General features: G+C 40.1%; 1 protein-coding gene across 6 annotated transcripts in view; it reads right to left on the reverse strand.

Moving 5' to 3' along the window:
- Positions 1-13646, reverse strand: part of Ero1L (endoplasmic reticulum oxidoreductin-1-like protein) — a 302659-nt gene extending 289013 nt beyond the window's left edge. For 3 of the 6 annotated variants that reach the window (XM_070080939.1, XM_070080922.1, XM_070080910.1), the window contains exons 1-2: positions 13016-13644; positions 166-285 (exon numbers count right to left, since the gene is read on the reverse strand). In XM_070080939.1, the coding sequence (XP_069937040.1) occupies positions 166-285; positions 13016-13138 (243 nt within the window). In that variant the 5' untranslated portion in view covers positions 13139-13644. Of the gene's footprint in view, positions 1-165; positions 286-13015 lie in introns of all 6 variants that reach the window. The other 3 variants (XM_070080934.1, XM_070080915.1, XM_070080927.1) reach the window with 3 other exon arrangements.
- Between the last annotated feature and the right edge of the window lie 686 nt (positions 13647-14332).

A 14332-nucleotide genomic window follows, 5' to 3' on the forward strand; every position in this document is an offset into this window, starting at 1 on the left:
TTCTGTACTGCATTTCCTACACCCTGTACTGTGCAGTGTTTTTAAAAATTCCCTAAATAATAAAGTACAGTACTGTAAATTTGAATCAGAACCTCTTGTAAAGATGCAGGACTTACTTTTGCTTTGTTTTAATAAATTAAAAACCTCAATATAATTACAACTTACCTTCCAATATCTGAAGAAGTTTTGATGTAACAAACTGTTGAGCCGGGGGAAAATTTTGAGGTTATTGAAACTGTCAATCGTTTCTACAGAGCAGGAACAATCATCTATAGCACCTTTAAGCTACAACAAATAAAAAAAAGCTAATTAGATAACATAAGGTATTTGTACATTATCAAGTTTGTTTAAAGAAACACTGAATATACACAGTATTAACAAAGACCTAAGCCAACTCACTTAGGTAGTGCAAAAATACTGTAATCAAATTTTAGAAAAATTCCTGAAGTACCATAATTTTGATCACATTTACAGTACTTTCAAATGTGCTTCACTGCCATTCTATTTAAGAGCTCAAGGCATTGTACAAAAAAAAAAAAATATGAAGGAAAGAATGATAAGACAAAGGTCACAAGTGGTATTAAAAGCAGGTAAGTTTTGGGAGTGGACATGGTGGTGGATGGGTCTATGAAGGATGAGGAGAAAAAAAGGTGGGCAGTGCATTGAAGTAAATGTACTGTAGAGACAAAGAACATTTTTCAGAGTCGAAAAGGGTAATGTATTAGTCTAGTACAGGTTCGCCATCACAAATCCGGCAATCAGTTATTCAGTTCCTTAAGCTATTCGGCACTAATTATGGCTAGCATAATTTCAAATTTCCAGGGTCGCCACACCAACCTGCTGGTACTGTTTGGTGGCGCTACTTGCTGCATAAGTCATTCCAATTTCTTTATCTCCATTTATTGTTTTAACCTGCTTACTTTTAGCCCTAGCCATGGTTCCAATGAATAAAAGAAATGCTTCTCATTATGTAAAGCACCTACACAGTACATTATCCATTAAAGATAAGGTGGCTTTGAAGCCACTGTCGGTTGCCATGAGCTCAGTCTCATGAAGCAGAATATGCTTTATTATTATGCTAATATCAACACTACAGCTTATTTGCCTATCACAATTGATCTAATATGACATAAGAAACAATATAAATAACATAAAACATGTTAAATACTCCAGAATGAATAATATTTGGCATAACACCGAGCAGTTCGACAGAGTTATGAAGAGGAAACCATACCACGGGCGGGATTTGAACCCGCGGTCAGAGTCTCAAAACTCCAGACCGTCGCGTTAGCCACTGGACCAGCTAGCCACAATAAGATTCGTCCAACTAGGTATATTTCTACACGACGGTCTGGAGTTTTGAGACTCTCTGACCGCGGGTTCAAATCCCACCCGTGGTATGGTTTGTTTGCAATCGTGTCATTACGATTTCGTGAGTCATGAAGAGGATATTGGGGGCTTATATTAGAGAAAACGGAGTATAGCACAGGGCTAACTAAGTTATTTTCTCTCTATAGGTTGTCACACATAGCAGCATATGTGTAGAGAACCTAGGATAACCCCAAAAACGTCAACGTGGCTTATTTTTAGTACCTGGCTTGGGTTAGCCATATATGATTTTTGGTAAATATTCGATTCCCAGCCAGGGTAGAAACATTAGGCGTGTTTCTTTACACCTGTTGTTTATGTTTACCCATCAGTAAATGGATACCTGGGTGTTAGTCGACCTTGTACATGTACGTGTAGTAAATATTATTATTATATTATTATTATTTTCTCAGTTGTTTGTTGGGTTATCTTATTCAAACTTGGGCAATGTATGGTGGAAAGATACTTCTTCACATACACCAAAAATGAAAGAAATCAGACCATAAATAGCGGAGTTCACTTCTCAGCCATTAGAGGCCGCTTAGCGGTATATTTTTGTATGGTTGTTATGGTTATATTCTCATTTTTTCAGTCTCATTTGATAGAATGAAAGATATATTACAGAAATAGATATGATTTTGATTGCTTTCATGACGAAAAGTACCTTGAAATTGCGCTCACAGTAGCGAAAATGTTCTATTCTTTAGCGAAGCTCAAGAGTAAACAAATGACGTCACCGTCCAATACCTGTCCGCCTGCCAGTCTAAATTCCAGTACGGAGTCAAGAATGGATTGACATTATTTATACAATTATTACAATAATGCAGTAGTCTGCACAACAGTAAATCCTCTATTTTTTTTTGTGAATAAAAATTCCAAATGGTAAGCAAGAGTAATATAAGAGGGGCCTGTAGCCATGACAAATGAACAGAGAAAATGTTATTTTAGTGCCAGGAATGTCTGCATCGTTTATTCTGGACCTTATTTTGAAATTGGCATCTGTTGAAATTTGTGTGAAATTGGCTAAATTGCCAATTTCTGACCACTTTATTGGGTAGTTGAAATAAGTGAATGGGTGGTTTCTTGTACTCAGTTGACAGACTAGAAGTAAATAAGTTTATTCAGGTATACACAAATACAGTTACATAGATTATCATACATAGCAGTGTATGTATAGAGAACCTAGGATAACCCAGAAAAGTCAGACAAAGTGACTTATTTCCAGTACCTGGCTTGGGCTTGCCATATATGATTTTTGGTAAATATTTTTTTTTTCTCGGTCATTTGTTGGGCTATCTCATTGAAACTTGGACAATGTATGATGGAAAGATGCTTCTTAACGTACAACAAAAATAAAAAAGACGGACGATAAATAAGGGAGTTCACTTCTCAGCCATTAGCCGCCTCTTTGCAGTATATTTTCGTATGGTTTTTATTTTTGTGTTCTCATTTTTTGGACTCATTTGATAGAATGGAAGATATATTACAGAAATACACATGATTTTGATTGCTTTCCTGACGAAAAGTACCTTGAAATTGAGCTCAAAATAGCGGAAATGTTCGATTTTTGCCGATGTTCAGTGAACTGTGTAAGTCAAGTTGGTTAATTTTATTAAGTGTATTCTAACCTAACCACTCTGTAATTCGGCAAACTCAGTAATCCGGCACACTACAGGTCCCAATGATGCCGGATTTGTGATGGAGGACCTGTAGTACCAACCTATATGGGTGTGAAGCATGGGTTTTAAACATTGCAGCAAGGAGGGTGGAGGCAATGGAAATGATATGTCTGAAGGCAATGTGTGGTATGAATATTACGCAGAGAATTCATAGTTTGGAGATTAGGAGGAGGTGTGAGGTTACTAAAAGTACAGGCATATCTCTCTTTAAGGCGTTTCACTTTAGTGTGTTTTGCTAGTACAGTGCTTTTCAATTATATTTATATATTATGTTTTATTATTATCAGCACTTGCCTTGCTCTTACAATGGTTTGTGTCAGTGACACACATCAGCTGTCTCAGAGATGAATCAAGCATAGTTTCTTGGGTCTATCCCTACTTAACCAAATGTCATCTAATGTAAAAAAAAAACTGTACTCATAACCTTCCTAGACTATAACCCAAATTAATTTTTTGAGTTCCTGAAATGAACTGAACTCGAGTTCTTGAACTGAATGTCATTAACGCAAAAAATAGTACCTATAATGTCATCTAATGTAAAAAACAGTACCTATAAACTTATTAGCCTATAACCCAAATTATTTTTTCTTGCAATCATGTACAACGATATGTCCTTGTAGTCTTAAGTTAGGCTTAAGCTTGCCTGAAATGCTCTGCATAACCAAGGGCTTTAAACATGCACTCCAATGTCACCCATTTTGAAATAAACTTGTATTTGTATAATGTACACTTAATAAATGACTGCATTCTCCAGAACCTAACTGCTATACGTGTATTAGCAGGATATGCCGCATTATCCAGAGGACTGAAGAGGGGTTATAGAGGCATTCTGGATATTTAGGGAGAATGGTGCTCGCTGCATCTGTCATCCTCAGTTCCCTGAATCAGAAATTTCCAATCTTCATGATTCATTTTCCCGTCTTGGCTACTCTTCCCATTTCATAGATTCTGCCTTCTCATGTGCTAAACGAACTTTCTTCTTTCCCAAACTCTCTACTCCTGGGAACGCTCCTGTCCTCTGCCTTCCCTACATTTCCAGTCTTTCTAATCTCAACAACTCTCTCTGTTACTTAGACAACAAACTTACTTTTCACCAGACTAACACTCTTCACACTAATCTAGTTCATATCTCTCCTCCCTCTATAGATGCTCCTGGTGTCTACTCTATTTCTTGTTCCTCCTGTCCTCTTCAGTACTTCGGAGAAACTGGCCAATCTCTTTCTGACAGACTTAGGGAGCACAAAAGTAGTGTTAGGCTTGCCGACACCAACAATGCTCTTTTCTGTCACGTCAGAGATCAGTCATCCTATTGACTGGTCTTCTGCTAAAACTGTCGACCCTACTTCCAACTTTCACAGTTGCCGTCTGGTTGAATCCTCTCTTATACACAACTTTCCTTGTATGAATCTTAGTCCTGGCTTTGTCACTGTAGATGCCTTCCTTTCCCACCACACTGTTAAATGCTCCAAACTTCAAAACACCAGTGACTTAACCTGATTCCTTTTTCTTCTTCTCCCTCTTCCCCTTTCCTCTTTCTCCTTTGGGTTGTCTTTCTTCTGCCTTGGGTATTTGTTCCTTCATTATTCCCCTCCCCCTCTATTCTTGCTCCTACCCTCTGTGGGCCCCTAGCTCCCTTGCAGTGCTCCTCTTTCTTAGTATTTGACTAACTCCACCACCACCACCACTTCTACCTCCACTACTACTACTACCACCACCTCCTGGCCTATTTATACTCCCTCCTTCTCTCCTTTTCGTTAGTGTGACTTTGTAAATGGTCCAAGTCGGACTGAAACGTCGTCGTAAGCTCCTGTCTTCTATGTGCGGGTTATCTGTGTATTGTTCCAGTCATGGTATTGTGCCTTTTTTTGTTATTTAAAGGATGACTTGACAGGTGTATAACTCTGCATAGAGGGAAGAAGGGGTATGGGGTCATCCTACGAAAGGTTGGAGGGAGGGAGTTTGGACATTCAACATGCATGAGTGAACATGGTAGATGGGAGTGGTGGCAAGTGGTTTTGTGACATGATGTGCTGCTGGGGCGTGAGCAAGGTAACATTAATGAAGGGATTCAAGAAAACCAGCTAACCAGACTTGAGTCCTGGAGGTGGAAAATTCAGTGCCTGCACTCTGAAGGGGCATCTAACCAGTAATGTCTGCATGCCTCTGGCAAGACTGATGGAGTGAGTGATGATGAAAGTGTTTCTTCTTTATCAGATCACCCTACCTTAGTGGGAGAAGACTAGCATGTTGGAAAAAAAAAAAAAGTTTTGGGCCCCTTGTTATTCGTAATTTACACATAAGAGGGTATAAAAAGGTCAAGTAAATTCACTGACACAAAAATAGGCCAATTAGAAAACTCAGAAGACATCAGAGAACTTCAGGATGTTATTAAGAGCATACTGATAATGTATCTAATTTTCCTTTAAAAAATAAAAAAAAAAGGATATACAGGTACTCCTCACTAATGACCTATCTGTTTAATGACCGCTTGGACTTATGACCAGTATGCAAACCTAAGTAATGTACAGTGGAACCTCGGTTTTCGTAATTAATCCAATCGAAAAAGTCAGACGAAAACCGAATAGTATGAAAACTAAAGCAATATTTCCCGTAAGAAATAATGCAAATCCAATTAATCCATTTCAGACACCCAAAAATATTAACAAAAAATGCATTTTATAGAGAATAACTATAGTTTTACATACAGAAAACTATGAGGCGTAGGGTCATCAGGGTCAGTCTCAAATCCTCCAGAATCCTTCTCGAGGACACATTCTGGCCACAATTTTCTCCAAGCAGAGTTCATCGTCCTGGAAGTCACTCCCTGCCAAGCCTTATCTATAAGACTTATGCAATTGAGGATACTGAAGTGATTCCTCCAGAACTCTCTTAGGGTCAATTCAGTGTCCGAGGTCACTTCAAAGCACCTGTGAAACAGTGCTTTGGTGTAGAGTTTTTGAGGTCTGAAATGACCTGCTGGTCCATGGGCTGGATGAGAGGAGTGGTATTAGGGGGCAAGAACTTCACTGTGATGAAACTAAACTCCTCCAACAATTGGTCTTCTAAGCCTGGAGGATGAGCAGGAGCATTGTCCATTACCAGGAGGCACTTGAGTGGCAACTGACTTTCCAGGGGGTATTTCTTCACACTCGGACCAAACACATTTACCCCTTTCGCAACATCAGCTTCCTTGATTTCTTTTTTCTTCACCAGGACCGAACTGATCATTGATGCGGACTCCCCGTACATCCTGGCGAGATCGGCCATACGTACGTCACTTTCATACTTTGCTATGAGTTCTTTCTTGAATTCAACCATGTTTCTCGCCTTCTTTATAAAGACTGGCACTCGGAACTTTCTTTGGCCCCATGGTGACTTATTTAGCAGTCACACTCAATAAACAAGCACAAAAAACAATGGATTACTACGAAATGTTTCGGATGAACGAGGGGGGTGATGCTCACTCAACGAGAAACAAAGGTAGGCCGAGTCACAAACGCATGGGATGCTTTGTGTGGACACTTGATTCTGGGAAATGAGTGGCAGAGTCACGTGGGTAGGCGGATGAGTTTGGTACAGTTGAAAATTGTACGAAAACCGAGCGGATGAATGAAAACTAGGACAAAATTTCAACGAAAAAAGTCATCAAAAACTATCATTATAGTACGCTCCTCACTTAGTGATAAATTCGTTTACCAACATGGTCATAGGAACGGAACTCCATCGTTAAGTGAGGAGAGGTTGTAGTTAGCTGATGATGGAATGGAACTTGGTTGTTAAGGGAGGAGTACCTGTAGAAGAGAAATTAACAACTTGAGAAACATAGCATGTACAATTAAATGTGGAAAAATGACAAATCCTAATTCCAGGAACATAAAAAACCTTGATACCTCTAAACTAGTTACAACAGTGCAAAAATTAATCATACCGGATGTAAAAAAAAATGACAAATTACAGTTAACAGAAAACTGAAGCAAAAGCAGTAGTGCCTAAGTGTCCATAATAACCGAGTCAATACCAAGTTCATCTGCTTGATGGAGTTCAGTGATACAGTGGACCCTCGGTTATCGGCCGTAATCTGTTCCAGAAGGCCTGCCTAAAACCAAAATGGCTGATAACCGAAATAATTATTCCCATAAGAATTAATGTAAATACAATTAATCCGTTCCAGACACCCAAAATATTCACAAAAATACATTTTTTAAGAGATTAATTATAGCTTTACATACACAAAACAATGAGAACTAAATAAAATAAATACATGAACACTTAAATCAGTATTACATACCTTTATTGAAGACTGTTATTGGCTAATGGAAGATAGGGAGGAGGAGAGAGGTAGGAGAATTTATTGTTTAGGAGAATCCCCCTCCATAAGGACTTCAGGTATCAAAGCCCTATCTGGGGTTACTTCCCTTCTTTGTCTTTTAATGCCACTAGGACCAGCTTGAATCACTGGACCCCGGTCGCATAAAATATCTGACGAGAGAGCTTTGTTTCTGGCGTCTCTAAGATTTCCCTGAAGTGGGACAAGGTTCTGTCCCTTAATCTCTGAAGAAGGCACCTCCTTCACTATCTCTTCCTCCTCCTGTGAAGCAAGTTCCTGAGCTGTGGTCTGTTGCTGTTCCAGATGAAGCTCTTGCAGCTCTTCAGTGGTTAGCTCTTCCCTGTGGTCCTCCTCCAACTCTTCCACATCCTCACAACTAACCTCCAACCCCATGGACTTGCCCAGAGATACAATGGATTCCACAACAGGCATAGGGTCCTCAGGGTCAACCCCAAACCCTTCAGAATCCCTCTCTTGGACACATTTTCGCCACAATTTTCTCCAAGTAGAGTTCATCGTCCAGGAAGTCACTCCCTCCCAAGCCTTACCTATAAGGCTTATGCAATGGAGGATATTGAAGTGATTCCTCCAGAACTCTATTAGGGTCAAATCTGTGTCCAAGGTCACTTCAAAGCACCTTTGAAACACTGCTTTGGTGTACAGTTCTTTGAAGTTGGAAATGACCTGCTGGTCCATGGGCTGGATGAGAGGAGTGGTGTTAGGAGGCAAGAACTTCACCGTGATGAAACGGATTTTCACAGACAATAGGCCTACCAAGTTTGGAGGATGAGCAGGAGCACTGTCCAGTACCACGAGGTACTTGAGTGGCAATTTATGTTCCAGGAGGTATTTTTTCAAACTTGGGCCAAACACATCATTCGCCCACTCTGAAAATTTACACTGTGACCCATGCATTATTGTTAGCCCTCCACATCACACAAAATTTACTCTTGAAAACATTGCTTCTTGAACACACTGGGATTTTCAGAGAGATACACAAGTAAAGGTTTCACTTTGAAATCCCCAGTAGCATTAGCACAGAACAAGAGAGTAGGCCTATCTTTCATAAGCTTGTGTCCAGGCAGAGCCTTTTCCTCCTGCATAATGTAGGTCCTCTTTGGCATTTTCTTCCAAAACAGGCCTGTTTTGTCACAAATGAACACTTGTTGGGGGAGGAATCCTTTAGCCTCTACATACCCCTTGAAATCTTGCACAAATTTTTCAGCCACACATTTATCAGAACTTGCAGCCTCTCCATGCTTTACCACACTGTGCATGCCACAACACTTCTTAAATCTCTCAAACCAGCCTTTGCTGGCCCTAAATTCACTAACAGCAGCACTTGTTCCAGGCACTTTATTTACAAGATCTGCATACAACGGCTTTGCCTTCTCACAAACCACTGACTCCACAACATTATCTCCCGCTAATTGTTTTTCCCTGATCCACAACAACAATAACTTTTCCATATCTTCCATTATTGGTGACCTTTGTTTCATTATCACACTTACTCCTTCGCAACCTCAGCTTCCTTGATCTGTTCTTTCTTTGCCTGGATGGAAATGATGGTAGATTTGTTTTTCCCATACATCCTGGCAAGTTCCAACACTTGCATACCACTCTCAAATTTTCAAATAAATTCCATCGTGTTTCTCACTTTCTTTACCACCAGAACTTGACTAGGAACTTTCTTTGGGGCTATGCTTACTTATTTCGCAGTTACACTTAATAAATAAAAAAACACAAATTTATAGCAAAATGTTTGGATGAATGAGAAGAAGCTTCCCCACTCGGCCAGCGATACAGCTATATTGACTCAGGAATGTGCGAGTGTTGCAGGCCGATAAGCGCCCAATACGGCCAATAAGTGAAATAGCGGCCGATAACGGGATGCCAAAAAAACGGCCGATAAACGAGTTGGCCAATAAACGGAACAGCCAATAACCGAGGGTTCACTGTAACTCATAATTTAAATTATTACATTCACTGAGTGTTAAATCAGTAGGGGCCATACAGTGCCTGGGGAAATAGAAGGCATTTAAGCTCAAGTCAAGGAGCTGGAGTAAGTTTTTATTCAGGTACAGGTACAGTGGGCTCTCGGTTATTGGCTGTTCCAGTTATCGGTCAACTCGGTTATAGGCCGGTCTTTCAGCTGCCAGTTTTTCGGCTACCGGTTATCGGCCGTTATTTCACTTATCAGCCGTATGGGACATGTCCATCCACCGGCCGATCTGCACATCAGTTCGGCTGTGTCTCTGGGTGCGTGAGGAGGCTTCTGCTCATTCATCCAAACATTTCGCTATACATTCACTGTTTTTGGTGTTTTTTTCTAAGTGCAACTGCGAAATAAGTAATCATGGCCCCAAAGAAAGTTCCTAGTAACGTTCCTTTGGTGAAGAAAGTGAGAAACACGATGGAATTTAAGAAAGAAATTGTAGCAAAATACAAGAGTGGTGGTGGTAGAGGGTGGTAGCAATAGTGGTAGAGGGTGGTAGTGGTTGTGGTGGTGGTAGAGGGTGGTAGTGATGGTGGTAGAGGGTGGTAGTGATGGTGGTAGAGGGTAAGACCTTCATCTGAAACAGCAACAGACCACAGCTGAGGAAATGGCTTCAGAGGAGGAGGAGGAGGAAGAGAGGGGAGAATGTGCCTTCTTCAGTGATTAAGGACATGTGTGCAAAGTGGAGTGAGTTGCAGCGGCACAGTGACTCTCGAGCCTCTCTCCTCCTCATCTTCCATAAGCCAAGAAAAGTCTTCAATAAAGGTATGTAATGCTGATTTAATTGTTCATGTATTTATTTTATTTAGTTCTCATTATTTTGTGTATGTAAAACTATAATTAATTTAAAAAAAAAAAAATTTGTGAATATTTTTGGGTGTCTGGAACATACAGTGGACCCCCACTTAACGATCACCTCCAAATGCGACCAATTATGTAAGTGTATTTATGTAAGTGCGTTTGTATGTGTATGTTTGGGGGTCTGAAATGGACTTATCTACTTCACAATATTCCTTATGGGAAAAAATTCGGTCAGTACTGGCACCTGAACATACTACTGGAATGAAAAAAGTTCGTTAACCGGGGGTCCACTGTATTAATTGAATTTACATTAATTCTTACGGGAAATATTATTTTGATTTTCAGCCGAGCCTCTGGAACAGACTACGGCGAATAACTGAGGGTCCACCATACACAAAATACAGTTACATAAATTATCATACATAGCAGCATATGTGTAGATTACCCAGGATAACCCCAAAAATATTTATTTCCTTAGAAAAGAGCCCCTTCACCAACATCTTGCCCCTCCCCCACAATTTTTTTTTTTTTTTTTTTGGATTTTTAATGTTGGGTTTGGTTAAGTTCATGTAGGCTATGTTAGATTACGTTGGTGAATATCGAGTTGAGTTAGGTTAGGTTAGGTTGGGTTGGGTTGGGTTTAGTTTGGTAGATTACTTTGGGGTGGGTATGTAGATTATATGTTGACTATTCAATTAGGCATCCCAACCTAACCTAACCCAATGTAAGCTAATTTAACATGCTCAATGTAACCTAAGCTACCATACTTAGCATAAGCTGACCAAACCTAACAAACTTTTTGAACAACTTACACAAAATAAAACAGTCTATTGTTTGCATACTAAACACACTATTAGGTAAAAGGAGACAAGTGCAACTAATGTGACATTTTATTATGGCAACGTTTCGCTCTCCAGGAGCTCTGTCAAGCCGTTACAAACAATACAGGGTCACAGACGGGATATATACAAGTACAGAGTGAGGTGTCCCTTTACCTAACATATTGTTGGTAACTGTACACTTTAAACCATCAACTATGACTTAACTACAATGAGCTGCTAAACTCAATACTGACTTTATTATTACTATATTTAGGGGGTTGTGCTAAACCCATAGGGCTTATACTGTGCCTGGGAAATGGAAGGCAATCAAATCTTATCCAAAAAAGTGGAGAACAATTTCAATTCATTGGATCAAGAGCCCCTCACCAGTAACAAGAACCCTCCAAGCCCACAATAAGGATAATAGACTTAGATTTACATTAAGTACTGCATAAGTAACTTAGGAAAAAAAGTTAATTTCTGACTGGATTTTTAACCCAGAGGTTTAGCTACCCAGGATAACCTAAGAAAATCAGTGTGTCATCGAGGACTGTGTCTTATTTCCACTGGGGGGGGGGGGGTCCTAATATTTTGTCCCCCAGGATGCAACCCACACCACCCAACTAACACTCAGGTACTGACTTAACTGCTAGGTGAACAGGGATAGCAAGTGTAAGGAAACATGATTATTTCCACCCATGCTGGGAATGAACCATATTATGGGTAAGGCTTCATTTAGATTATGAAGCACAGTACTGGTCTCCGTGTTACAGAATGGATATAAATGTATTAGAATACACATAGAAGTGGATAAAAAAACTAATTTCTTGGATTAATATTGTGCTTAGAGGGGCTCGAGTTCTTTTATTGCATAAATTCTCCAATATAAAGCGGATTATGCAACAGAGTTATTTTTCGTAACCTGCAAATTTATGTAACCTTTGATATATATCTTTGAAGAATTTCGAGAGTATATCTACTCTCTGAGCCCGGCCATGGGCCAGGCTTGGCTGGTGCTCGCCTGGTCAACCAGGCTGTTGCCTAACCTAAGCTACAGTCTACCTCTAAATCTATGATAGTTTAGCTGCAGTTCCTTTTTTTTTTTTTTTTTTTGTTGACTAATGTATTGTCCATCCCATATGCATAAAAATAAAAGTGTTTTCATTACACAATCTCTATATCTGAGAATTTCCAACTATTAATGACATACAACACCTAACAGTAGTTGAGCAAGATGCATATAACAGTTTGGTACCTTTATTAATAAAACATTTCAAGGACTCCAATGGAAATAAGTCACTTTGTCTAACTTTTTTGGGGGTTATCCTAGGTAATTTACACATGTCACTATGTATGATAATTGTCCTTATATGTACCTGTACCTAAGTAAACTTACACTTGCTGAACCTTCTTCAATCAAAAAAGAACCGGCAATGGAAATGTCACTCTGATTTTTTGGGGCTATTCAAGGTAATTTACACTATTTATTACAATTGTACTTATGTGTATCTGTACCTAAATGAATTTACTATGAGTAATGAAGATACATTAAACTTGGTGATTAACACAGAAATATATCAGAAAGAAGAGTAATTATATATTATCAGGACAGAGTATAAGTCATCTCGGAGTGGCTGCTTCTGTACAGTGTGAAGTAAAAGAACATAGATGAAACTAGTGTGATATTTTAGTGGTAATGATCTGCAGGAGCTGAACCTTGTTGCAGTGAACTCTCACGCTACCTGCACATCTCTCCTTTTACCTAAAATTGTTGATAATTGTACCATACAGTGCAGTAGACTGAAGCAAGTAGACTGGACAGAAGATGCCAACGTCTCGTCAATAAAGATACCAAACTGTTGTACATGTTTCTACTCGGAAAAATCCTTCCTATTAGAATATCCTGAACCTTCACTCTTCTGACAGATGTTCGTTCATCTCACAAATTCCAAAACATATGGCTAGCTTCAACAACTGTGTAACTCACAGATGTTGTCTAGTTACAAGACAGATGTTAACCTACCTGACAGAAGCAACGTTCGCCAGCAGCTGTGTCACCTTTGGTGTCAGTGTGACCAACTTGGAACCACTGTGTCCTGGTTGTCTCCACCATCACCACCAGTATACACGTCCTCCACCACCACATTGTCGTCACAGCAACAGTCTGTGCTACGCCCCTCTACACTAGGGGGTAAACGCACTCTACGTGGGTTGTATTACCCTGACGGTACCCCCGTACACCGGTGGGTAATACCACTTTATTACCACCTGTCACTGTCTTCCAGCAAACACTAGTCAACAACTTCTTATTATATGCTTGGCGATAATAATGTAGGTAGTTAGTGCGATTATAAAGTAGTAAGGTGTTGTGTTAGTGGAGGAGAGGGTGACGTGTGCGGCTCCCACTACTATCTCACTCAGAATGTCACCGCCGCTGCCGCCGCTTGCGTCACCTGCACCACCGCCGCCGCTTGCGTCACCTGCACCACCGCCGCCGCTTGGGTCACCTGCACCACCACAACCACTTGCGTCACCTGCACCACCGCCGCACCTGCCACAATCAACACTAATATATAAAATAAAGTAACAACCAAAATATTTTCACTGAGGCTTAATTTTCCTCCTGACAGATACACCCGTCACTCAGGATGATCAACTCGGAGTGGTATTGGAAAGGTTACGTAGCGGAGTACATTATGAGTGACGTGTATTAACGCACGTACTACATACGACGCTCCCGCCACACTCAGTTGCATCAGCTAACATGATTCATGAACACCGGGATTAAGGACTAGGTGGAAAAAAAGCCGTATCATTATTAATCTTTCTGGTCTACCTCTCAGGCAGTTAATACAATGTGCCGCGACACATCTTGATAAATGATGAATTATAGTTTATTTCTAAAAAATATAATTTACATGTGTTTCAGAAAAAGATGAAATTGCTGTCATACCTTAAATAAAGCTCCCTGATTATATGGAGCATTTCAGGCAGCCTTAATTAAAATAATCTTATAACTTCTTACAACTTATAACTACCACTGCAATTTTTGCAAGCAATTTGTTAAAAGTGTTAGTAAAACAATTTGCTATAACGTTTGTGGAAGTTATTACCAGTGTCGGTCCAATACAAATATTACTGCACATGGCATACAATAAACTGAAGGACCATACAGTGCAACACAACGCCCCTGAGGCCCTGTCTGTGACCAGGCCTCCTGGTGGATCAGAGCCTGATCAACCAGGCTGTTACTGCTGGCTGCACGCAAACCAACGTACGAGCCACAGCCCGGCTGATCCGGAACTGACTTTAGGTGTTTGTCCAGTGCCTGCTTGAAGAC

The sequence above is a fragment of the Cherax quadricarinatus genome, chromosome 6, assembly GCF_038502225.1.
Source record: "Cherax quadricarinatus isolate ZL_2023a chromosome 6, ASM3850222v1, whole genome shotgun sequence".
Lineage (NCBI taxonomy): Eukaryota > Metazoa > Arthropoda > Malacostraca > Decapoda > Parastacidae > Cherax > Cherax quadricarinatus.